General features: G+C 51.9%; 9 protein-coding genes across 9 annotated transcripts; 3 read left to right on the top strand and 6 right to left on the bottom strand.

The window, feature by feature from the left end:
- Positions 1-796: 796 nt before the first annotated feature.
- Positions 797-1,433, bottom strand: BDP55DRAFT_647775 (EC7 protein). Its single transcript, XM_060573805.1, has 2 exons — positions 1,077-1,433; positions 797-1,019 (listed from the first exon to the last, which is right to left on the bottom strand). The coding sequence occupies exon 1, from the start codon at positions 1,355-1,357 to the stop codon at positions 1,097-1,099; it is 261 nt and encodes an 86-aa protein (XP_060434287.1). The 5' UTR covers positions 1,358-1,433; the 3' UTR covers positions 797-1,019; positions 1,077-1,096.
- Positions 1,434-2,607: 1,174 nt separating this feature from the next.
- On the bottom strand, positions 2,608-3,176 carry BDP55DRAFT_647774 (uncharacterized protein). The gene has a single exon (XM_060573804.1). It carries the CDS (start codon positions 3,092-3,094, stop codon positions 2,888-2,890), a length of 207 nt encoding a protein of 68 aa, XP_060434286.1. The 5' UTR covers positions 3,095-3,176; the 3' UTR covers positions 2,608-2,887.
- A 5,722-nt stretch (positions 3,177-8,898) lies between these two features.
- On the bottom strand, positions 8,899-10,545 carry BDP55DRAFT_647764 (P-loop containing nucleoside triphosphate hydrolase protein). The gene has a single exon (XM_060573803.1). The coding sequence runs from the start codon at positions 10,243-10,245 to the stop codon at positions 8,956-8,958; it is 1,290 nt and encodes a 429-aa protein (XP_060434285.1). The 5' UTR covers positions 10,246-10,545; the 3' UTR covers positions 8,899-8,955.
- Positions 10,546-11,523: 978 nt separating this feature from the next.
- On the top strand, positions 11,524-14,204 carry BDP55DRAFT_753434 (uncharacterized protein; the record flags this gene model as incomplete). The annotated part of the gene is made up of 4 exons (XM_060580693.1): positions 11,524-11,837; positions 11,906-12,188; positions 12,245-12,885; positions 12,960-14,204. 4 exons carry the CDS (start codon positions 11,524-11,526, stop codon positions 14,041-14,043), a joined length of 2,322 nt encoding a protein of 773 aa, XP_060434284.1. The 3' UTR covers positions 14,044-14,204.
- Positions 14,205-14,210: 6 nt separating this feature from the next.
- BDP55DRAFT_724216 (flavoprotein) lies at positions 14,211-14,813 on the bottom strand (the record flags this gene model as incomplete). Its single annotated transcript, XM_060578863.1, has 1 exon — positions 14,211-14,813. One exon carries the CDS (start codon positions 14,811-14,813, stop codon positions 14,211-14,213), a length of 603 nt encoding a protein of 200 aa, XP_060434283.1.
- Positions 14,814-15,378: 565 nt separating this feature from the next.
- Positions 15,379-17,011, top strand: BDP55DRAFT_543207 (UbiD decarboxylyase family; the record flags this gene model as incomplete). Its single annotated transcript, XM_060568389.1, has 3 exons — positions 15,379-16,268; positions 16,305-16,419; positions 16,475-17,011. The coding sequence occupies 3 exons, from the start codon at positions 15,379-15,381 to the stop codon at positions 17,009-17,011; spliced, it is 1,542 nt and encodes a 513-aa protein (XP_060434282.1).
- A 261-nt stretch (positions 17,012-17,272) lies between these two features.
- On the bottom strand, positions 17,273-18,856 carry BDP55DRAFT_543407 (fungal-specific transcription factor; the record flags this gene model as incomplete). Its single annotated transcript, XM_060568405.1, has 3 exons — positions 17,273-18,128; positions 18,181-18,412; positions 18,472-18,856. The coding sequence occupies 3 exons, from the start codon at positions 18,854-18,856 to the stop codon at positions 17,273-17,275; spliced, it is 1,473 nt and encodes a 490-aa protein (XP_060434281.1).
- A 1,190-nt stretch (positions 18,857-20,046) lies between these two features.
- On the top strand, positions 20,047-20,983 carry BDP55DRAFT_299948 (uncharacterized protein). Its single transcript, XM_060566620.1, has 3 exons — positions 20,047-20,276; positions 20,385-20,553; positions 20,688-20,983. The coding sequence occupies exons 1-3, from the start codon at positions 20,207-20,209 to the stop codon at positions 20,842-20,844; spliced, it is 396 nt and encodes a 131-aa protein (XP_060434280.1). The 5' UTR covers positions 20,047-20,206; the 3' UTR covers positions 20,845-20,983.
- A 746-nt stretch (positions 20,984-21,729) lies between these two features.
- Positions 21,730-22,588, bottom strand: BDP55DRAFT_647752 (uncharacterized protein). The gene has a single exon (XM_060573802.1). The coding sequence runs from the start codon at positions 22,417-22,419 to the stop codon at positions 21,895-21,897; it is 525 nt and encodes a 174-aa protein (XP_060434279.1). The 5' UTR covers positions 22,420-22,588; the 3' UTR covers positions 21,730-21,894.
- Between the last annotated feature and the right edge of the window lie 398 nt (positions 22,589-22,986).

The raw sequence follows: 22,986 nt of genomic DNA, 5'->3' as shown, positions 1-22,986 counted from the left end.
TAGGGAGATTCTACCGTAATTTCTCCGGTATTATAGTAAAAGATTTTATAGTAAATCCTGCGAGATTTTATTAAAAACTTTCGGTAAAAGGCTATTAAATATTATAGAGATTTCTTTAAGGTTTCCCCATAAATTCTTAAAGTATTTTTTAGAAATTTTACTGCGAAGGTATAGTAAAATCTTAAGGAGGATATTTTAATATCATTATTATTTTACCGCTTATAAAGCATAATAACCCCTTTTTATATATATATATACGGACTTAAAATAACTCCCTTTAAAATTTAAAAAACTATAAATAAGTTACGTAATTATAATTATATAATAAAATAAAGAACGGACGTTTATATATAAACAAAATGGATATTTATAAATAAATAGAACGGACGATTATTTAATAAATAATTAAATAATTATAAATAACTTAAAAAATAAAGGATATATTCAAGAATAAAACTTATATATAATATAAATTTAAATTAAGCTTAAAAATAAGACTTTTCATAGCTTCTTTAATTATTAATTTAATATTAAATCTTATGATTATTTTTAATCATTTTTGTTAAAAACCCTTTAATAAGATATTATTAAGTATTAAAGCTTTAATTTACGACCTATAGATATAACTTCTTAGAAGTTATTTAACGACCTTTATTATTATTATTTAGTCCTTGCGGCCTGAACTTTTACGAACTTACCTTATTACAATTAGCTGGCTGTAATATAGTATAAGTGGTAGACTGGATTCTAAATACTACATTGATTGAAAGTAGGTTTTTTATTAAATGTTGGACGTATCGTGTCGCAATACGCCCTTCCACAAAGGAATAAGCTTTCAGAGCTAGTAGTGATTTACTTTCTTGGAAAAAAAAAATGAAGCAATTCAACACATGTCTCAATATTAAAAAGCGGCCTCTCGTCTTTAATAATACACTACCCAGGATCATCCTCTGTTCTTCAAGTAGTGCTCCAATGACCAATTTCGCGTCCAGAGTCTTGCCGGGAGACGTCCCTGTCGCCTATCAACCTACATTAGCGGTGGATGATGACCTATGTTTTGTTGGACATCGACTCACCTCTAGCCGACTTTTCTCTTTTAATCGGCATCACAATTGAACGTGACACCGTCAGGCTTTCCACCAGCCTGGCACGCCGCATTCGCAGACTTGCAGTGCGTGCTATCGGGTTTGACATCCTTTGCGCAACAGAAGTTGCACATGGTTCCTTGGATAGTGGCTCCACAATTCTTAGGCTCCACGCAGTGTCGGCGGACAAGAGGGCTCAGCGCGAAGTCGGACGAAGGCATTGCCGCAGCCAAAGGCAGCAGGATGAAAATGATTCGCATAACGAACATCATTACTGGGGCTGAATGGTAGACTTTGCGAAGTTGACCTGAGGTGAGATGCGGGTCATCAATGATCAAATACAGATAGTTGTTAGACATTGGGAGTGGGATGGAACCCGCTTTATTCTTCTTCCAATGTTACTTAACGCTTGGACTACCTACGGCAATCATTTCCCGACTTAGTATGGTTGAAAGTTGAAAGTTAGACAAAAGTGCAGCTTGTCATAGGGCATACTTTGAGCCTAGCTGATTGGTGACGGGCAGGAAGGTTTGCTCTCCGAATCAGCCCAAAGACTGCATCAGAAGCATACCAAAGCTTGCAGGAACGGCGGTTTTGAGGGCCTGACAATGAGCAAGGAAGGGCTACAATCTTCAAATTGCTCCAGAACCTGCTTACCTATTCACGAGACAACTTCAGAAATATGCTTTGGTTGGGCAACCTCTAATAAGCACGTGTCGTGACGCCGCTGTTCTCTATGATAGCTACCACTCATAGGCGCCAATTTGCAGCGCCATGATTTAACTCCGATTAGGGCTGAGGACATTGGAGGCATTTTGGCTTTCCACTCGCCCTCGTCGGATGTCCGTTCAAGGGGCAAAGTCGAGATAATTGTAGATTCGGAGTGGTTTCGTCCGATGAGATGACGCACTCTCGCATCGGCTCCAACAGCCCTCCGTGAACTCTACATAGCTGTCTCGTTACATTCATCACAGGATACGGAGAGTTATTACAGCAAACCCTATTCTTGTGAATGGGTCACAATACGCACGCGGCATGAGCAGCATCCACCAAGGCGTCATCCCGAGGTGACTACGGATACGTACGCGGGTGACAACAAAAGCCGGAGGCCAGAGACATGCTCATCGCCCATGGCCCTGTCCATATCGACAAATGGAAAGCCGTCGCACGAGCATCCCGGCTACTCTTGCACGACGATTTCGTTCTCGGATACTTTCAAGCTTTCTTTGCCGTCTCGTATATTTAGGCTTTTGGGCTCGCGAGCTTGATTCTCCCACATTGGGCACGGAGGTCCCCGCGTTCATAATCGGAAAGCTTACCAATAGACCGAGGGGATGAATCACGACATTCCGTAGATCGGCCTCGATCATTACTGATGCAGAGGTACTGGGTATATTTTGTTCCTCCTAGTTAAGGGTTTCGAATTTGGGCATGTGAACGTGTTTTTTACAAAATTGCTAAGGCACATCAAGCAGGTAATAAGCACTGGTTTACGCATCGCATCACATCAGAACATAGACCACCTAACTTGGGTCAATGGGCCAGCCATCGTCCGTTGCAAGGCTGTTTATATTAGGGGAAATGTGTTACACGCCGTTAGCTACGTCGATTATATTGTTGAAAAGCTAGACTTGAGAAATGCATTTACTGCTAACATCTAACGCAAGCCCTTCTCTCCTCATTTAAACAACCGCGGCAAACGAAAAAGAACCGAAAAGGAAAGGAAAAAAACTCCACCCAGTGATTACATCTAATTTTACAAACTATATCACATTAGAGTACTTTAGCTAGCTACTACACCTCTAGGCCTTTCCACTGGAAGTTATAAATTCGAACTCTTTGAGATGAGCTCTTGCAAGTTCTTGTCCGACCCAGCTGGCGATATTTTTGACGGCATCGTGCGGGCTCTCTAAATGTACTTGGAAAAACCCCTGCAATTGAGATGGGGTCAACGTGTCTTCCGGTATCACGCTGGAAAACTGGACAGAAAGTTGCTCAATCTCTTCCATTCCCAGATGTGTTGTACACCCTAGGTCCAACTTCCCTCTCGCCTAATTTTTCTTGGCATCTGCTGTTAGTGAATGAGTGAGCCTACCACCAAATTACTAACAGCCGAAAACTCTTCACCTCCCCTTGCCGGAGCCCGCATCCGCGATGGCCTCACAGCCGCCGTCGGGCACCGGACTGATGTCGGCCGACCAAGCCGACCCCGAACCAGGCTCCGGGACACCTCCGGAGCCGAACCCCACCTCAAGAGCTAAGCGACGCCGCGACGTCGAGGCACAGCCGACCCGGCCCAGCCTAACGGGAAGCCAGCTTGATGCCACCACCGACGCCCCTACCTCGGCCGAGGGGCCCGCAGCCTCTACCGCATCTGCTCCGAGCGGATCTGCCACAGGGTCCGTCTTGACAGCCCTTGCAGAAGAAGCTAGACAGTACGAGGCACGGAAAGACGTCTTTCTGACCATTGCACGGTCCGTCGACAGCGTTGTCGCCAGCTTTGACGGTTCTAGAAAGCAGATCGCGAAAGAAGCCACTGCCTATGTCATTCAAACCCTCAAGAGACTGATCAATCACGAGACAAGCCCAATAGCGGCCCGGAGTTGGGCGGCTGTCGTCGCACCGATGGCGGGCAACACCACTGCGGCGACCCGGAGCGGCCAGAGCTGCCAGAGCTCTGCCCGCCCGAAGGCCACACTCCCCGCCGAGGATCAGCCGCAGGCGCAGCCGAAGGAGGACCTCCGCATCTTTGCCCGCGTCCCGGAAGAAAGCTTAGCGGCCGCTCGGAAGATCGCACCGTTCGCCGTACGACAGATCGTCTGTAAGGCCGTTGGCCTGGGGCTAGCGGACCTTCCCCACGTCTACCATATCAGCACAGGTTACTCTCTGAAGCCGCGAAACAAGCAAATACAGGAAAGACTACTTGCAAGTAAGGCAAAGCTGGCGGAATGCCTCGGCGCCCACCAGGTCGAGACGCCTATCAAGTGGTACACTTACGTTGTGCCGCGATGCCCAACAAAACTACACAGCATTGGCGGGGACGTCCTGGACCCAGCCACACTCGTTGAAGATGAGGTCTTCGCACAGACAGGACAGAAGCCTGTCCTTGCTCGACCGTCCCGCCTTGGGCCCAACCCAGTCACGAACGAAATATCTTGGCTCATATCATTCACATCAGAGGTCACGCCCTTCAGGCTCTTCAACCAAAGCGGCAGATCTCTGCCCGTCAAGAAACGAAGGACGCTCATCCGACACGACCCCGGCTGCCAGGGCTACCACTCCAACCGGTTCTGCGGACGACGACCGATCTGCAGCAACTGCGGAAGACCTTCCGATTCACACGAAACGGGACCCTGCATGGCCAGGCCCCAATGTGCCAACTGCTGCGGCCCCTTCCAAGCCAGCCACACAGACTGCCCAGCGAGGCCCTCGGCCGTAAACGGCGTCGTCTCCCTTCCCGGTCGAAAGGAGCGGGCTCGGATCCGGAAGGCCGGCCAGAAAGCATCGGACACTCTGTACAAGGCTACTCGATCCGACAGTAGCCAGGAGGCGGCAGGCGTCCCTACCTCCACCAGCCAGAACCAGCAACCCGGCGCCAAGCGCGCGCGCACGAGAACGCCCTCCGCAAGCTCGATCGTTTGCCTCGGTGACGGAAGCACTGACAGCAGCAGCATGGATGAAGACGAGGCGGACGAAGGCGAAGGCGAAGACTCCCCCGACAACACCTCCATCGACCGTCCCGTGCTACCCATGCCAAGCAGGAGCCAACGGGCAGCACAGAAGCCAAACTACAACGTCGCGAATGCCTACACCCACCTCGAACTCGACTCGGAGACGTAAGCCGAGAGCGGCGACCCCACGGATGCTACGCGTTGCGCAGGGCAACGTCGGAAAGATCTCCCCGGCGCACACGGCTTTCCTGCAGCTCTGCTGGGAGGCTCAGATAGATGTGGTCCTCGTCCAGGAACCCTGGACGGGCTGGAAGGACGGAAACGTGCAACTGAACACGCACCCGGGTTTCGACTCTTTCGTCCCGGTCGACTTCTGGGACAGCGAAGGAACCAGACCAAGAGTATTGACCTACACACGCAAAGGGATAGGGATGACGGTGGAGCAGCAGAGGCCTGTCCACACGAGAGACGTACTGTGGCTGGTGGTCGACAAAACGACGACTATCGTCAACGTGTACAGACAACCCCGCGACCCCCACAGCCGCACAACAGGGATACTGCTAGAACTCAAACCCCCGGAGCGAGCTTTGATCGCGGGTGACTTCAACGCGCATCACTACTCTTGGGAGCCCGGGACGAGGAACGGGAACCGGGGAGATGACATCGCAGGCTGGGCAGACGGCCACAATCTCTCTCTTATCAGCGAAGTTGGGGTGGCAACCCAGGATTGCGGACATGTCCTGGACCTGGCTTTCTCTAATATCCCTTTTGCGCACGCGCAGGTCAGCCCACAGCTACACCCGGGAGCTGACCACGAGGCCATCGTGGCCGTCATACCACTACTCAAACGCCCAGTGTCACAGGGAGAGGGCCACCCGCAGCCACGGCCACTGTCAGTGCCCGACTCGGCGCTGCCTCGGCTGAGAGACCTGATCGAAGGGGGGCTAGCTGCGATGCCCAATCTGGGGGATCAACCTACTCCGGAAGACCTGGACGGGCAGGCAAGTCACATCGTCGAGCTCTTCTCCCGAGCCATTGAGGCGGTCGGCAAGAAGAGAGGAAAACATGGTAAAGGCGCGGCTTGGTGGACGGAGGAATGCGCAGAGGCCCACAGAGCATACCGTGCTGCCCGCAACCAACAAGCCTGGGAGACGGAGCAAGATGCGCACCTTTATCTAATGGAGAAACGAAAGGCGTTCCTGAGCACGGTGAGGAAGGCTAAGCGAGCATACTGGGCCGGAAAGATCGATGGAGTCGCTTCAGACCGGGACCTGTACCAGATCATGGGTTGGCGGAAGGCGAGCCTACTGACCAGAGCACCCCCATTGGTTGTGGACAACCAGACGATCGAGGATACTAACGAAAAGGCTCAAGCGCTTCGGGGAGCCCTTCTCGACAGGTTTAGTGCGGAAGATGACGCACCGGGTGACCCGTTTGACGTACCCGTCGTCCCGAGGCGAGCGATTACTTGGCAGGACAATGTTAGCGGAGAAGAAGTGAAGACGGCCACCTTAACAAAGACAACGACCCCTGGTGTGGACGGCATCACAACACGCCTCCTCCAGGCATGCTGGGATGTCATCTCGGAACCGGTCAGGCAGCTATTCCAGTCCTGTATGCGGGCCGGCCACTTTCCTCTGCCCTTCCGCAGAGCTGAGGTGGTCATGATCCAGAAGGCCGGCAGGGATGCCTCCAAGCCCGGGTCCTGGCGGCCGATCGCGCTCCTCTCGTGCCTGGGCAAGGGACTAGAGCGACTGATAGCCAGAAGGATGGCGTCCCTGGCGATTGTCGAGCGCATCATCAGTCCGCAACAGATCGGGGCTCTACAAGGCAGGTCAGCCGTCGATCTGACGACCTGCCTCACCCACGACATCGAGATGGCCCTCCTAAAAGGACTCACGGCGACACTTCTGACTATGGACGTAAAAGGGGCGTTCGACTCCGTCCTTCGGAACCGGCTCGTCATTAGACTGCGTCAGCAGGGATGGCCACATGGCCTGACCAGACTGATCTTTAGCTTCTGCTGCAACCGCACCGCTAGAGTCCGACTGGAAGAAAGCACAACGGAGTACTTCCCGCTGTCATGCGGGCTGCCTCAGGGGTCACCACTATCTCCCATTGCCTTTCTGCTCTACATCGCAGAGATACTTGAAGACGACCCGAACGCGCGATTCGGGTACGCGGACGACATCGCCACTCTGGCCATCAGCCCCTCCCTGGAGAGCAACGTCGCAATACTCAACCGAAGCGCAGCCGGCATTCTCAGATGGGGCTTGGAGAACAAGGTCTCCTTTGACCCGAGCAAGTGCGAGGTCATCCACTTTACTAGGAAGCACGGCCAGCCAGCGGAGCTGCCAGAGGTCCGGGCGGGGGATTTGGTGGTCAAGGCCTCGACGAAACCTGTACGCTGGCTGGGTGTCTGGTTCGACAAGAGACTGTCCTTCCGGCACCATGTCGACGCAAAAGTAGCTGCAGCAAAGAGGGCAGCTCAACATCTGAGACAGCTTACGAACACAAAGAGGGGACTCCCAGCGGCCGCCGTGCGAAAAGCCGTCGTCTCCTGCGTACTGCCGATCGCGCTCTTCGGCGCCGAAACATGGTACGCAGGTATCACGAAGCCGGCTTCGAGACGCCAAGCGGAGACAGACACGAATCCGCCTCTCCAAGGAAGACCCGTCAACACAGGCCAAAAGGGGCTCGTGCAGAAGATCGACAGCGTCATTACAGCGGCAGCAAGGGCCGTTCTGCCTGTCTGGAGGACAACGCCAACCAGTAGCCTCCTCCGAGACGCCGGCTTACCGTCAGCCAAAGTCGCCTTAGAGGGCGTCCGCTTACGGGCCGCAGTCCGACTACAGAGGATTGATCGCCGACACCCGCTAGTCGCGCGGCTCTCCCAGCAGGGACAGCAACAGACGAGACTACAACGGACGGCTGAACTTCTGCCAAGATGCGGAAGACCAGCGTTCCTTCAATCACAGTACCTGCCAAGCTCACAGGATCAGATAGTAGTTCAATGCAAAGAAGAGGCTGCGAAAGCTTTCGAGCGCTGGCTAAAGACAGTACCGGAAAGCCATATGATCGTCTTCTCGGACGGCTCCAGGGCGACGAACGGAGCCGTGGGGTACGGCTTCGTCATCTACCGAGACTCCAAACGCATAGCACAAGGGTGCGGCCGACTCGGACTAGCAGAAGTGTTCGACGCCGAGGTCGAAGGGGCGCGAACCGGCCTCAGAAGGGCTCTGCTCACCAATCGCGGTCATCCAATCCACATATGTATCGACAACACCAGCGTTATACAAGGCATCCGCGGCAAGGCGCCGGACTCGTCACAAGACGCGTTCCTCGAAATCCAAGAAGCGGCCAGGATATTTGATATACGGACGCACTGGTCCCCGGGACACCAGGGCATCGAAGGAAACGAGGCCGCGGACCGGCTGGCCAAAGAAGGAACGACACTGCCGGCGCGGATGGGTCAAATGGCAACACTAGCGGGCATCAAGCGGCTTGCAAGGGAAAAATTACAAAGCCAGCACAGGAGATGGTGGTATAAAGAGCGAAGGCCGCGGTACGCGGACTTGGGGCTTGAGGCAGCTCTGTCCAGCCCTCCTGAACTGGCCTTGCCGCGGGCTACGTTACATCACCTGCTGGCGGCACGATCGGGTCACGGGGACTTCGAGCAATATCACCGACGTTTCAACCACGACGACGCTCTAATGATGTGCTCTTGTGGAGAGGCGAAAGACGTGGACCACCTGGTCTACTGTCGACTAACGCTGGCGAGGAGGCAACGGTGGCCGACCCTCCACTCTCGCAGTATGCCCGAGCCCATAGGCCCTATGGGATCTCTCGAGGCCTACTTCAAGAGATTAATCACCGACCCACGAGGCTTCGAGGCCTTTCTCCGCGTGACGGACTTCTTCCAGAAGATCTGTCTGCGGTAGCAGCATCCACACCTACGTAGATGTGAGTGCGGACTACAAAGAACCTCCCGATTCCAAGGGACGATTTGGGAAAGAATGAAACTGGGGCACCAGCGGGAACCGGGGACAGACAGAACGCGTAGTGGCCACAAGGCATGATTTGGAGGACGATGTAAAGAGACGACGTACTGTAGAGTAGGTAGCCTTGGCTCACGGCCCTCCACGCCATATACCCTTCGGGAGGTCTGCGGTAAGGGCTCTAGCCCGGCCGCCACGGCGTTAAATACAACAACAACAACAACAACACCCTAGGTCCGGGGAGAACATCCTTACGAACATGTCCGCCGCTGACTTCGGGCTAATGTTGCCCAGGAGGACCTTCATGTCGACGCGGCCGGGACGAATCAAGGCACTATCGAGTTGCTCAGGTCGGTTGGTAGTCATGATGACAATACGGCCCTCCTGTGATCCAACACCATCCAAAACATTCAGCAGTCCGGAGAGAGTGCAATTGGGCACATTTCTGCTCTCCGGTGAATGTGCGCGTCCATTGCAGTTGCTGATCTTTTCGGGGTTGCTTGAACGCTCCACCCATACGGCATCGATGTCTTCAAGAAGAACCACGCATCGCGGCGGAATCTCCTGGAACATCTGCTCCAGATCGGCATCAGTTGCCACACTGGGGATCTTAACCTCGTAGAGATCCAAACCAAACTCTCCAGCAATTGCCACAGAAAGCGAGGACTTGCCGGTTCCAGGTGGGCCGTAAAAGAGGTAGCCTCTCCGGTACGGCATACTCCGACTTTGATAGCGCATCTGGGTCTTCGGATCCAGGTAGTTCCGGATATCAGCAAGCAACTCCTGCTTCACGCCGGGGTCAAAGTGCACGGTGTCGAGGTGGCGGAGGGGCTTGCGGGCTTTAGGTTTCCATGACATGCCATAACGGTCGCGGGAGTAGATGATGACGAAGTATTGTGTCTGCCTATCGGCGTAGTCACGGCAGGCCTCGATGAAATTCTGGACGGGATGCGCCGACAACCCAAAGCAGCTGATGGTCAGGTCCTCGCCTCCGATGCCATCGTAGCTGGGGTCCGATAGCGAAGAATTGAAATCTCCAAAGGCACGAGTGACGACCAAAAGGTTGCCTCCGAACCAGAGCCACCGTCTGTTCCAGTGAGGACAGTACTGAACGGTATGGCGCGTCTTCTTCAGAGCTGCAGCACGGTCTGGGTTGGTGCGTGTAACCTCGGTACGGCCGGTGAAGGAACGACAATGCTGGCGCCGGTTGGAGAGGATCCATTTCACGACGCTCCGGTTGACCGGGTCACCGCCCGGAATCGTGACAGAGGCGAGAAAAAAGTGCCGAACACAACTATACGCCTCCCGCCAGGTAGATTGCATCAGTCTCCAAGCCGTAGGAAGGGTGCCGGCTATGGCAACCAGGGAGCCAATTTGAGTGATGTCGAGCTCGGACCACCGAGTGAGGACGTCCCTCACCACGCCAGCTCCTTGAGACCATGGGTCGAGGAGAGCGTGGCTCGCGCCGGCGATGTGGAACTGGTGGGACATTCAAGCGATGGGCTCATCCCGAGCCGTCCCGACCTGTCAAGAGACGCAGACCACGGAATCGGCACGCAGTGTAAGGGAGGTCAAAATGTCGTCAGTTGGCCAATCTCATTCGGATTAGCAGGTCCGAGAAATTTGGTCAGAAAGTGAGGCTCAGGCAATGCCTGGCAGAAGAACAAGTCAATACAGGTGTACGCAAAGAATAGACTAATGCATTTTGATGAAACGAGTGACAGAAGCAAAAAATGGGAACAAGTGATTGTCCAGAAAGATCGTGCGAGACCAGCTTGTGGTCATTTCCTGGGGATTGGAAATATTTTTACTCCCCAACTTGCGCTACGAAAAGCCACATTTACCAGCCACGCACGAGCCATACCAGAGATCCCGTTCAAACTTAGGCTCTGCGGAACATCAATCCCCCGACCTACATGAACTCTGGGTGTCTCAGGAACAGCTTCGGCCCGTAGTAATCTAGGTACCTAGGTACTGATCTAGGCACGCATACCAGTCGTCCAGCCAAAACTCAGCTGCCGTTTGTTCAGCAGTTGCTCCAGCATGATCGGCCAGATGATGCCGCTGATAGACCCGCGGCGTGACACCATAGCCAGCAAATGAGCGACATACCCACTCCGAGCAAAACTCACTAAGCTACGAAAGCCTTGTAGTACTGCTAATAGAGAGAGGTTATGAAGAGAGTAAAGACTTGACTAATGCTGCTAATACATACTAAAAGAACCTGGAAAGTGTAAATCTTAGAATGCGGAGGTCGATAGAGTTAACCTTAGTATGGAACTGCCATGGGTTTGAATGTGTCGGTAGAAGACCTGATACTGATCCACCTAGGTAGACGAGGAAGGTAAATATGGACCCGATCTAGGAAACAACAGATGATGATTTATTGATGTACGTTTGGTAATACTCCCGAAAAATGCTCAATGCATTGAGGAAGTCAACTGTGCAAAACGGCTAGCCATGGTCTAATACTGATACTCTGAAGCTAGAGAACCATCAGCTCACCTACATTAACCGGGAGGAGGTCGAGATGCCTCCATGACGATGTTATTTGGGGGTTTTTGTGGATAAAATACCACTCACGAAACGCTCTGTACGCATAAACAGCGGCAAAAGGAAGGAAGGCTATCAGACGCATCCAAGATTCCCAAGATCAATTTCAAGAGTTGCTCATGTGCATTGAGTAAAAATTTAGGCTTTCGATGTCATTGTCATGTTATCGATGAGGCGGCGTGGCTGGAGTCGGTAAGCGCCGCGGATTATCCGTGGATGACACGCATCAACATCCGAGGAAAGTCCGCGACCAGGGACGAACTTGGACTCTGCATCGTCAACGCCAGCAAGGTCCGCCGAGGAAACAAAGGACAAACTTTCCGACTCGGTAAATTCATCATGAAGCGCTCTATGCAAGCTGATACCGGTAACGCACCACAGAAACGCCGTCGTCAACCCCAAGTTTCGTGTGACTCGTGCCGCAAGAAGAAGCTCAAGTGCGACCGCAGAGACCCATGTTCGAGCTGTGTGATGCGCGGCTTGTCATGCGCAGGACAGCCAGGGTCACCAAAGCCAACAGCGAGATTGAGGTAATGACAGAGATGATTCATACATATCTACGACTGGCCTATCTTAGCTAACCCCGGCCCTCGGGTAGCCGTGAGCTAAGGTTGGGCGAGAACTCTGACGACTCCATTCTGAGTCGGCTCCGGAAGTTGGAGCAAGCTGTGTTCGGGCCGGCGTCTTCTGCCAGCACCGGATGTTCCATGGAAGAGCCTGCGGATATTGTAGAACCTGAGAGGGCAGAGCGTCCAAGCCTATCCCGACAACGAAATCTCGGCCCATCAACACGGCATCCTCAACGACGTAGGATCTTGGATAATGAACGGCAGCAAACAGCAAAGTTTCTCGATTCAACATTCACTCGGAACGATCTAAATGTGAGAAACATAGCATCAGGGTCTTGATTTTCGAAATACTAACGGACTTGTTTCAGGTCACTCTGTCTTTTGACAAGAAGGTGGACTACCACGTAGCCAATGTCTCTCAGTTCCCCAAGACACCCGCAAGCACCACCCCCGGCCTTACGCCCCCTCAAAATTCAGAAGCACGATTATCAACCTGGCTGATGACTCAAGAAGAGGCATTACTACTACTACAAGACTTTCTTGACAATCCCTTTCATCTCCTTCCCATTCTTCATCCGACTGCAGCCAGGTCCATGATCGTCAACTTCTATTCCGTCCTGTCTTGCGGAGGGGAACCTAATCCAGCACATGCTGCACTGATTCTGGGAATCGCAGCAACGAGTGCTTTCTTCTTCACCGAAGGTTCCCAAGCCAACGGAATCTTTAACTCTTTGGGAAAAGCTACGCACTCCGCCGTAGCTTGGCTCACATCTTCTCTCAATATACTGGAAATATCACAGAGCAATGCTTGCAGCTGCCTGGAAGAGGTACAGGCACGTTCCGTACTCGCTTATTTGGTCTACAATATGGAAGGCTGCTCAGCCCGATTCAGGTTTCTTCATGGTTGTTCGTTAACGTCCGCTCGAGAGATGAGTCTGCACTTAATCGACAGCCCTGGTTCGGAGAAGCAGGACGAAGAGGCTATGAAAGAAATCAAGCGAAGAGTGTGGTGGCATATTACTGCTACAGACTGGTATACCACTCTCATCACTCTTCAGCCGATCATTGCTCATCATACTTTAGGATGCTGGGTCTCATGGGAGGACCTACGGACGGAACGTATAACGTTCAGCCGCGACAAATGAATGTAAATGAACCTCGAAATATCAACGATGACGAGGCGAGCTTCTCGGACGAGGCCATCAGCATGCCTAAAGATACTGCAACGACGATGAGCTGTTTCATCCGGCGCATACAACTAGCTGGTATTGCTCGTTCTGTCATCGATGCCAGAGCACCAGGAATGCCAGATGCTGAGATAACGAACTATGAACGAGTCCTCGAGTTAGATGGTCTCTTCGAAGATGCCATGGCCGACTTCCCCCCATTCCTCCGTTCCGACGGCCCCATTCCAGAGACCGCGCCGCCTTATCTATCACTGCAAAGAGACGTTGTTTTACTCGGTTTCCTCTCGCGACGCGCTCGATTACACCGGCCATTCTTGCTCCACGAAAAACAAGATGCCCGATACCAGTCATCGCGAGAAATATGTCTGAGCTCAGCCCGAACGGTCCTTGCGATCGCCACACGTCTGCTCATGGTATCGCCGACTAGAGATCCAGTTCAACCCTTGAGCTCACGAGCAATTGGCTGCCGCCTAGGCTGTGTTATCGGCCATATGTTCTTGGCTTGTACAATCTTGGCGCTTCACCCAGGATGCGTTTCAAGTCGTGAAGGCTTAGCAGACGTCAGAGAACCATGGCTAGTATCGGATGCATCAGCAGAGACACATGCTGAGGTTATGCAAGCTTGTCGTGCTTTGGCAATGGCAGGAAAAGAATCGATGATTGCTGCGAAGCTTGTTGACAATCTTGCTGGCGTTTTGCGTCGTTATCGTGTCCAGGGAGTAGGTGATGCTGCGCCGTCAGAGGCAGAAGACGACAGAGAGTCCACCGGCGTAGAATTCTCGACCGGGGACCACGAAACTTTTGCAGCAGCCGAATCGAGGTCTGTTTCTGATGATGCCTTTAGAACTGTGGGCTCTAGTTTGACTGGAGAAGATGCACTCGGTCTCGACAGCCTGTGGAACGACCTCCTTGGGGACGCCAACACGTTTGGATGGGATCAGCTTTTTGCTGGACTTGACTCGTATTGTGGTCCAACCTAGACGTCACCTTGCCAAAGGTACTAGGACTTGTGGTCGACTCTTATATATACCAGAGATGACATCCGGCCTGCTCTCGTCACACTCCATAGTGTTCAGATTTTTCACCCACCCACTACTATCATCCGGCGAAGGTGCCCTGGTGTACTGTAGATGAAAATCAATATTACCTACTTGCTATTTGTGGTACTCTTTTGCAGTCCATCCCATCTCTCAAAATTTCTCGCATCTAGATCGAAAAGATCTAACAACCTTCCAACCATCTGGTCGAGAACATCATCAATCGACGACGGCCGCGTGTAAAATCCTACAACAGGTGGCGCAACGATCGCTCCTGCTCTCGTAACCTCCACCATATTCCTCAAATGTATCTCACTGAACGGCGTCTCCCTCACAGATAAGACTAGCCTCTTCCGCTCTTTCAAACAAACATCTGCTGCCCTCGTGACCAAGTCATCGCAGATGCCCGCATTGATCGCAGCGAGGGTCTTGACGGAACATGGAACGACAATCATGCCATCCACGCGATACGAGCCGCTCGCGATAGGCGCGGCCAGATCGTGCGAGCTATAGGCGTGGTCTGCAAGTGCTTTCACGGCGGCGGGAGTGTAATCGGTCTCCCACTTTATCGTCTCGGCGGCCCACTTGCTGATGATGAGGTGCGTTTCGACGTTGAGCCGTCGGAGGGTTTGGAGAATATGAATACCGATCTGCGCACCTGTTGCGCCTGTCAAGGCGACGATGATTTTTTTGCGAGGTGCTGTATCTTTCATCACGTTGATGACTTTCTTGTTGGTAGTTTTTCAAGGGCGTTCACCGACGTGGGGCCTCTGAAGTGATTTGCCGAAGGTACCGAAGGTGCCGTAGGTATATTGTATCTTTTCAGTCGAAAATTGCTTGAAATTTGGTTTGGTCCAGTTGAATAATTCCTCACCTCTGGATCACTTCAAGTCTCGAGGGATAATAATCTAGATATTTAATGGACGATAGGTCTTTCCGGCCAAATCGGAGAGTTCAGACATGGCCAATGGCAAGGCGCCGAAGTGTCCGAGCTCTGGGAACGTGAGCCACTGAGATAATCCACAATCTCGGCTTCCGGCACCGGCACGAAGTATGACCAACTACCATACTGGCTCGGGGATTTCTGGGCCCATATCTCGGCGAGTTCGGGGAGACTGCTACTTCATGCCAGCATCCGGTGTCGATGGAAGCGATGTATATCAACACGACATGGCCATCTACATCAGCTGCATTGTAACTACATGTACCAATCGAATTTTCTTCACACTTGAACTCCATATACCTTCAACTCTCCAATCTTAACCCGCCGGGGTAAAAATGTCGCCATCAAGCTCCCAAGATTTCCCGCACCTAAACTTCCGTTCTTTTGTTGAAGCACTCAAATCCGACGGCGACCTCGTTGAGATCAACGAAGAATGTGACCCAAATCTCGAAGTCGGCGCCATCATTCGCAAAGTTGTCGAGACAGATGAACGAGCACCCCTCTTCAACAGGCTCAAGGGTCAAGATGCAAACGGCTTCTGGCGTATCCTCGGCGCGCCAAACTCGCTGCGATCCGATCCCTCCCAGCGTTTTGGAAGACTGGCGAGACACCTCGGTCTCCCTCCCACGTCGACTATGAAGGAGATACTTGACAAGATGATTGCCGCCAAGAGTTCGACCCCAATCCCTCCCGTTGTCTCGGATACCGGGCCCTGCAAGGAGATTCGCTTGACTCCAGAGCAATTTGACCTCACCAAATTACCGGCACCGATGCTGCACCGGTCTGACGGCGGAAAGTACATCCAGACGTACGGTATGCATATTGTCCAATCGCCGGACGGGAAGTGGACGAACTGGTCCATCGCTCGCGCCATGGTATACGACAGAAACCACCTCGCGGGGCTAGTTATCGAACCGCAGCACATCTGGCAGATCCATCAGATGTGGAAAAAGAAGGGTAGAGATATGCCTTGGGCGTTGGTCTTTGGTGTGCCGCCGGCTGCCATCATGGCTTCGAGCATGCCTTTGCCGGGCGGTCTGTCCGAGGCGGAGTATATCGGATCACTGGTCGGAGCACCGTTAGAGGTCGTGAAGTGTGACACTAATGGGCTGCATGTCCCTGCTAACTCGGAGATTGTATTTGAGGGCGTTTGCTCTGCTACGGAGACGGCACCCGAGGGTCCATTCGGAGAGATGCACGGGTACGTGACTGGTTCGAATTATCAGTGAGAATGCTTCAAAGATACTGACGATTCTTGTAGATATGTCTTCCCTGGCGATGCCCACCCCCAGCCGAAGTACAGGGTCGACCTCATCACACACCGCAAAGACGCCATTCTTCCGGTCTCAAACTGCGGCCGACTAACTGATGAGACAGTAGGTCACTATTGATACCCTCTTTTGACAGCAGTGGAAAACTGACGTGAACCAGCACACCATGATTGGACCCCTAGCCGCCGCCGAGATCGGCTTTCTCCTCAAATCAAAGGGTCTGCCCATCAAAGAGGCTTTTTCCCCCTTCGAATCGCAGGTGACATGGGTCGCCCTCCAGGTCGACACCGAAAAGCTTCGCGCCATGAAGACCAATGCGAGGGACTTTTGCCGATCCATCGGCGACGTGGTCTTCAATGATAAGGTCGGCTACACGATCCACCGCCTCGTCATTGTCGGCGACGACATCGACGTGTACAACTTCAAGGACATAATCTGGGCCTTTTCCACCCGCTGCCGCCCTGGCCTAGATGAATACCATTTTGAGGACGTCCGCGGCTTCCCGTTGATTCCATACATGTCGCACGGCAACGGTGACATTCGCATGGGGGGAAAGGTTGTTTCCGATTGTCTAATGCCAACCGAGTACACCACCGGCCGTGACTGGGAAGCTGCGAGCTTCCAGGAGTCGTACCCGGTTGATGTCCAGGAAAGGGTGCTGCAGCGCTGGGAGTCATTTGGATTCGCTTCCATATGAAAGATGGTGGAATACTACATACATTACGAGAGTATATGATAAAAGTGAGACAAATGATTACATAATCCCATCCTTGAATGTCACAATAGAGTGGGCGGAAATGCATCGTTTTCATAGTGCTGATCCGACATGATGTAGTCAAAAGCTCCGAGCGGAGACATGTCGAAATCGATAGGAAGTTCCCACTGAGCGTCGCCCATGTCCCAAAAGCTGCATGTGGCTTGTTAAAACCCGTGCCAGAGACTCAAGAGTGAAGTTGACTTACTCGGTTTGTTCTGACACCCGAAACGCATTATCTTGGCCTGTTGCAGGCCTTTCGCCGACAGCGGGCAGATGACCAGGAGTTGCAATGGCTTGGCTGTTGTTCTCCAGCGTTGAGCCACGCGAACTGATATCACGCTCCGTTAATGCTCGAAGAGTCTGCAGAGCTTTCAAAGCCTTCTGAAGTGTGTCTGAGAGCTGGCCATTGGTTCCAGATTCCGTGAACAAGGCGGAGTCGGCTTCCCCTTCTGAAAAGCTTGCAATGAGCTCGTCCTGCAGGGTCCTAGTCTCGGCAAGATACCTTGTCTCTCGCATTAAGCTTAAGAGAAGAACCGACGTTAGCCCATTATGAATGAAGGCCCAAGACCGCCTTGCATGCCCTGCAATTGACCTCAACCGTACATAAGCCCGGACGCTGCGCTTGAGAGATTCTCGAAAGTGCTCGAGGACGTTCGACCTGTCATATTCACTGAGCCCCGTTGATCCACTCCTCGCTACGAGAGGTCGACAAAGAGTAGCTACGACAAAATGTCGGTGAAGTTCGAAAGCGTAGTGTTCTTGAATCTGCGGTATTGCCGCGCTTCTTGTGGGATCGATTAAGTGGGGCGAAAGACAGGCTTCGATGGATCTGATAGAGTCGAGTACTGAGACTGGCCTGAGTGATGATTGGAAATGGAACGAGAGATGGCGCAGTGTGACGTGACATAGCCAGCTCATAGCTTGCAGATAGGATAGACCTGGGCCTTCGACAGACTCTGAGAGTTGAGGTAAATCGCCTTCGCAATCCAGCTCATAGGAGCCTGGTGGGCGACCAAAAGCGAGCGCAAGGAGGGCATCTTGCCAAACAATTGCCAATCTGACCACTAATTAACAACTTTATTTTTACAGCAGGTGCAGATATGATGTACCTCAAATGCTTTGCCTCTTCATCCGGGAGCGGAGATTTTGTTGGATGGGCTGTCTTCGTGTGAAGACCCAGGCATTGCGCGAGGCGGATGGTTGTGCCCCCGAGAACCCAAGCCGCCTGAGGTTTCATATCATTTTGAAGCACATTCCCTAAGAGAAGGAGTGTTTGAACAGCTTCTTTGGATGGAGCCGCGAGATAATCTGTTGATCGCAGGAGATCAAACGACTGCTTCGCTGTGGCTGATCAGCATCTTGTCAACGTGGATGGAATGATGGGGCGATTCATGACATACTATGTCGTTGAGACATTGCAAGACGATCTTGTAAATTCATATCGGAGAATTGTGCTCCAGCCGCCAAGATGGCGTGCAGTAGAGAGAGCCACCTGGGGTCTTCGAGCGACTCTGAACCAAAGTTCGGTCCTCTCCTTGCGTTGATCAGCCGGCAAATTCTTTGCTCGATGGCATCTAAATTGTAAGTTATGACGTGGAAGGGGTGCACGCGACGGCGAAATAATTCAAACAGCCTGACAATGTCTTGATCGCTTGGTAGAGACTGGCAGGACGATACGGACGTGTTCGCTTCTTCGCTGACGCCAAGGAGAGGTAGTATGCCTGTTTCAAAAGCAGATTGTCGAGCTGGATCCTCTCTAGACCGGAATGAGCGCCGTCTGACCATGCCTACCACCGAACTATCGGCTAGACATAGTCGGTCACTACCTTCGTGCGCAGTGGATATATTGTTAGACGATGCCGATGCATGTGGATCCGGTGCGTTATGGGCTCCTTGACTAGGGGTGTGATCTTCTACCCGTTCCTCGACAATATCCAAACTGATCGCGTCCGCTTCCTCAAATTCCTGAGATCTGCTCGAAGTTGGAATGACTACAGAAGTCCTTCTCGCAGATCGTGCTGACGACCGCAGGATACCAAGCGACTGTTGTGTGGGACTTTCATACTCGCATAGATCCGGGTGTCCCCTTTTGTCGCAGGTCGAACACGGCAACTCTTTGTCGCATTTGACCTTTCTTTCACGGCATGGTACACACGACTTAGGGCTACCACGGACGCCATTGCGGTTCCGTTGACGGGATTTGAGGAGTTCGCGGAGGGCTAAGCGGTCATCGTTCGGGATGTTCGGAGATCGACGGAATGATGAGTCCATCGAGAACGACAGATGGGCGTTGATAGTGGGTGACGGAAGCGTTGGCTTTCAGATTACCCCAAGATAGTCTATATTGAGAGTTGCCAGATCCGGGTCAAATTCTCAGGGCTGTGGAATCTTAAACGCAATAAGGGGGAGGCAATTGCTGCCGTGAAGTCCAAATCACGGTATCAGGTTCCCACCGGACCTTACCTAATCGAAAAGTCGACTTCGGCCTTCGGAGAAACCTTGGCTCGGAGCAAGTCCGGATCCCGAACTGCTATGTGCCGGATAGGCCCACTTATTCTGCCTTTGGGTACCTTACGTGCTTACCTAAGGGCCAGGGGCGGATATGAATATGTGTATTCAATCCCCCTGCTGTGCTGCGCCAGAATGTCTCGAAGACCGTTCCGAGATTTGCCTACGATTCCAGAAAGTCATACTCCAGCGTCCCGAATACCCGCTCTTGCATGGCAATCACCTGTCAGGGCCTGTAACTTTCACTCCATTGGGCATTTACCTAAGCTAAGTGCCATAGTGATGAACAGTCTTTCCATCCCTCGTACTTACAAAGGCCAAAAGGACCAACGTTGAGAATCAAAACCACTTATCACCCAATTTCCAGTTCAATTGCATGCTAACAACATGGACGGCAGGGTTATTCAATTTTGCGGCCTGCTGTCCAAGTGATCTGAAGATTTGTGCATCTCTTCGCACGAAAGCACGACGCCTTCTGACTTTCTCGCTTCAAATGCCAGGAAAACCTGCATCAAGATACCATGAACCTTGACCGACCACCTTCTTTTGTCATTTCTAACTCCAGACTTCATGGGTTCTATCTTGACAAGAGCAAGTGCCATAGCCTGAGCCGAGAATTAACGAAGAATGCGCCCGGTCTCAAGTCACCTGAGGCTCAAGTGGCTTGGTGGACTGCACGCAGCACTTGTCGCCATCTGTAAGATACCGCCATACGATATGCCGGATATGGTGTCTTTCCTCCCTCATCCTGAGAACTCATAAATTCCCGAGAAGTGTCTCGGGCTGACTTTGCTCCTCGGCCAAGGGCCGAGACTGCTCTGCCGGGGAGTCGACAGTTATTGGACCGACGCCTTTTGTTTGGGTCGGTCTCCCATCAACTCGCTCACTCGTGGCTCGTCTTGCCTGCTCCAAAAGGACCGAATGCCTGGAAACGCTAGGAAGGGGCGGGGGCTAGCTTCGAGCACTGATACCTAGTATGTTCTTTCTTCCATGCCCGTTCGTACATAGTGAAAGACTCGATGATCGAGACACTACGCTTGAATCGACATAATAACGACGAAAAGCTGCCGAGGAGAAAAGCTGATCGATGGATCTATATCGTGAAAAGCGATCCGAGATTCTATCGGATACGTTGGCCTTTCCAAGGGTCATCCAAGCCGGGTCGTCTTTCCGACGATACAGAAATGTGCTTTAGGGTCGTCCATACTGCTAGACGACCACTGGCTCATATACAGAAGGTCATACGCACAAGAATGCCATCTTAGGCCGGGCGTGTGCTCAAGAGGAGGTGGTCTTGGTAGAAGAGACACATCACTTCGCTGAGACTAGGCCTGGTGTTTCCACAATGGTCAGAGAAGATGTTAGAGCGATCAGATGGACACAGTCCCATCTTTGAACTCCTAAAAACACAAGTGGCTTATTACTCGTATCTCATTTCCAGAGAAAGCAGAACCCCTATCACCAAGCGAGAAAGCAAGTGCAAGACATGTAGTAGAAAGTGGCTTGATTCCTCAAAGTGGAAGACCCACATGAGGGTCATATCTACAGTATATCCCGTATAAGACGGGTAATCGGCTTGTAGAAAGCGGTATCGTACGGTAGTAATCGGCAGCGCCACGTGTGGTCCTGCAGCAACACCCCTCTCAGAATGTGTCGTACGTAAGAAGGTGAACACCAGCTGATCCAATGCCACTTCCTGCGGAGCACGGAATAGGTTCTTTCATACTTTATCCACCTACCTACATCTCTTATATACTCGACCTGACTTTTAGTCCATGTAGGCATTCGCCCTCCAGCTAGGAACACCGAACCATCTCATGTAAAGTCTTGTGAGGCCATCTTCACTGCCGCTCAAGGTTATCGGATCCAGGAGCTCCCTAGGTCATTTCAACTCGGGGGGATTAGGTGCATTCTCCGTCATTTCTTTCTTCCTACCCACCGAGCAACGCACTTTCCTTCACAGTGAACGGTCTTACGTATCATGACCAATACTTCCACTAAGCTTTAAAACTCTATCCACTATCTATCGCTGCTTTTCCGAAGACCTTGCGGAAAACAACCCAGTAATTTGACAGAAGTTGTTCCTCTTTTGAGACTTAGCGTGTAGTCATAAGCTTTATGGCATTGTTGAATCGTCAGGTGTGTCTTAAAGGTCAAAATTGCGCTGACAACGAAATTATCTCACCAATCTCCATACTATGACTAGCATTTGTTTACAAGTTCCAGGCTTTAGTACAGTGTGAAGCCGCTATTCGGCGAGAACACATTAAGTATGAAAGGAATCATATTTTTGGTAATTTCTTTAGAACACTTCCCTAATGGTCGCTCCTCGCTCCGTAAGGTGCTGACGATAACGCAACTCTTTCCTCATTATCACCATCCAGTCTGTCGTATCCTCCGCTGTATCCCATTGAGCGCTCGTTCTGCCCATAGCCAGGATGAGTTCCTTGGCCGTATGGAGTTCCGGCTTGTCGGGGAGCCGCTCCACCCTTCGCCTTCTTATTCTTCCTCGAAACCATCTTCTTGATCTTCTTCATGCACTTTTTGATGGCCTTCTTGATGTACTTTGTCGGATCGAGCTCCGTCTTGTTCCCGTTGCTGGAGTTGTCTTCCTTGCTATCGCCTTCGGTTCCCCTGCGTTTCCGCCTGCGGCAGCAACAGCAGCACGCAACTACAGAGACGAGTGCAAGAACGCAGACGATGATGATGGCGACTATTCCGCCGGGAATGATGCGGATACCGCCATCATTATCGTTGTCATCTGAATCGCCATCGCGAGCTAACAAGTGGGAGACAGGGATGTTGTAGGCTGCACGAGCCAAGTGTTGGATAACGGGCATTGTATGAAGATAATCCTGCTTTTTGACCTGGTGGCTGATGTTTGTATGCAATTGGCTGTAGAATAGACGATCCAGGTAAATTGATTTGATGCTGAGCGGACGAGATTGTTGTGTATGCGGGGTGTGGGCAAAGAGCGTGAACTAAGTAGAACAGGTTGAGCGGTAGCTACCTAGGACAAGAAGCTTGTTATTACCCGGAAGCGCTTATCTTTTTATCTTTCCTTAGCCAGGTTCTGATCAAAGCCGTTGTACCCAAATTAAGCATCCTTCACCACCGGCATCCCACAACACTGTGGCTTGGCGGGCCTGCCACTCCTTGAGTATCCCTTGAATTAATCAATTGCCATAAATTTGTCAGTGCGGTAATGTCCTGTCCAGCTGTCGGTCGTACCGATGATTGGCCGCTGCTGGGGTAGTCTGACTCGTGCGAGCAATTTGAAAGCTCGTGCCGTGAGGCTGCACAAATAACTTGTCGGTGACGCCGTAAATACAATTAAATCCCTGCTGTACGGAACACTCAGTACGCAGTAGAGAAAGTCTGCACTTTTGTCCTCCACGGATCTGACG

Source organism: Colletotrichum godetiae, assembly GCF_030913485.1.
Source record: "Colletotrichum godetiae strain CBS 193.32 chromosome Unknown BDP55scaffold_5, whole genome shotgun sequence".
In the NCBI taxonomy this organism is placed as follows: Eukaryota; Fungi; Ascomycota; class Sordariomycetes; order Glomerellales; family Glomerellaceae; genus Colletotrichum; species Colletotrichum godetiae.
The sequence above is the reverse complement of the archived record's forward strand: the minus strand, read 5'-3'. Positions and strand labels throughout refer to the sequence as shown.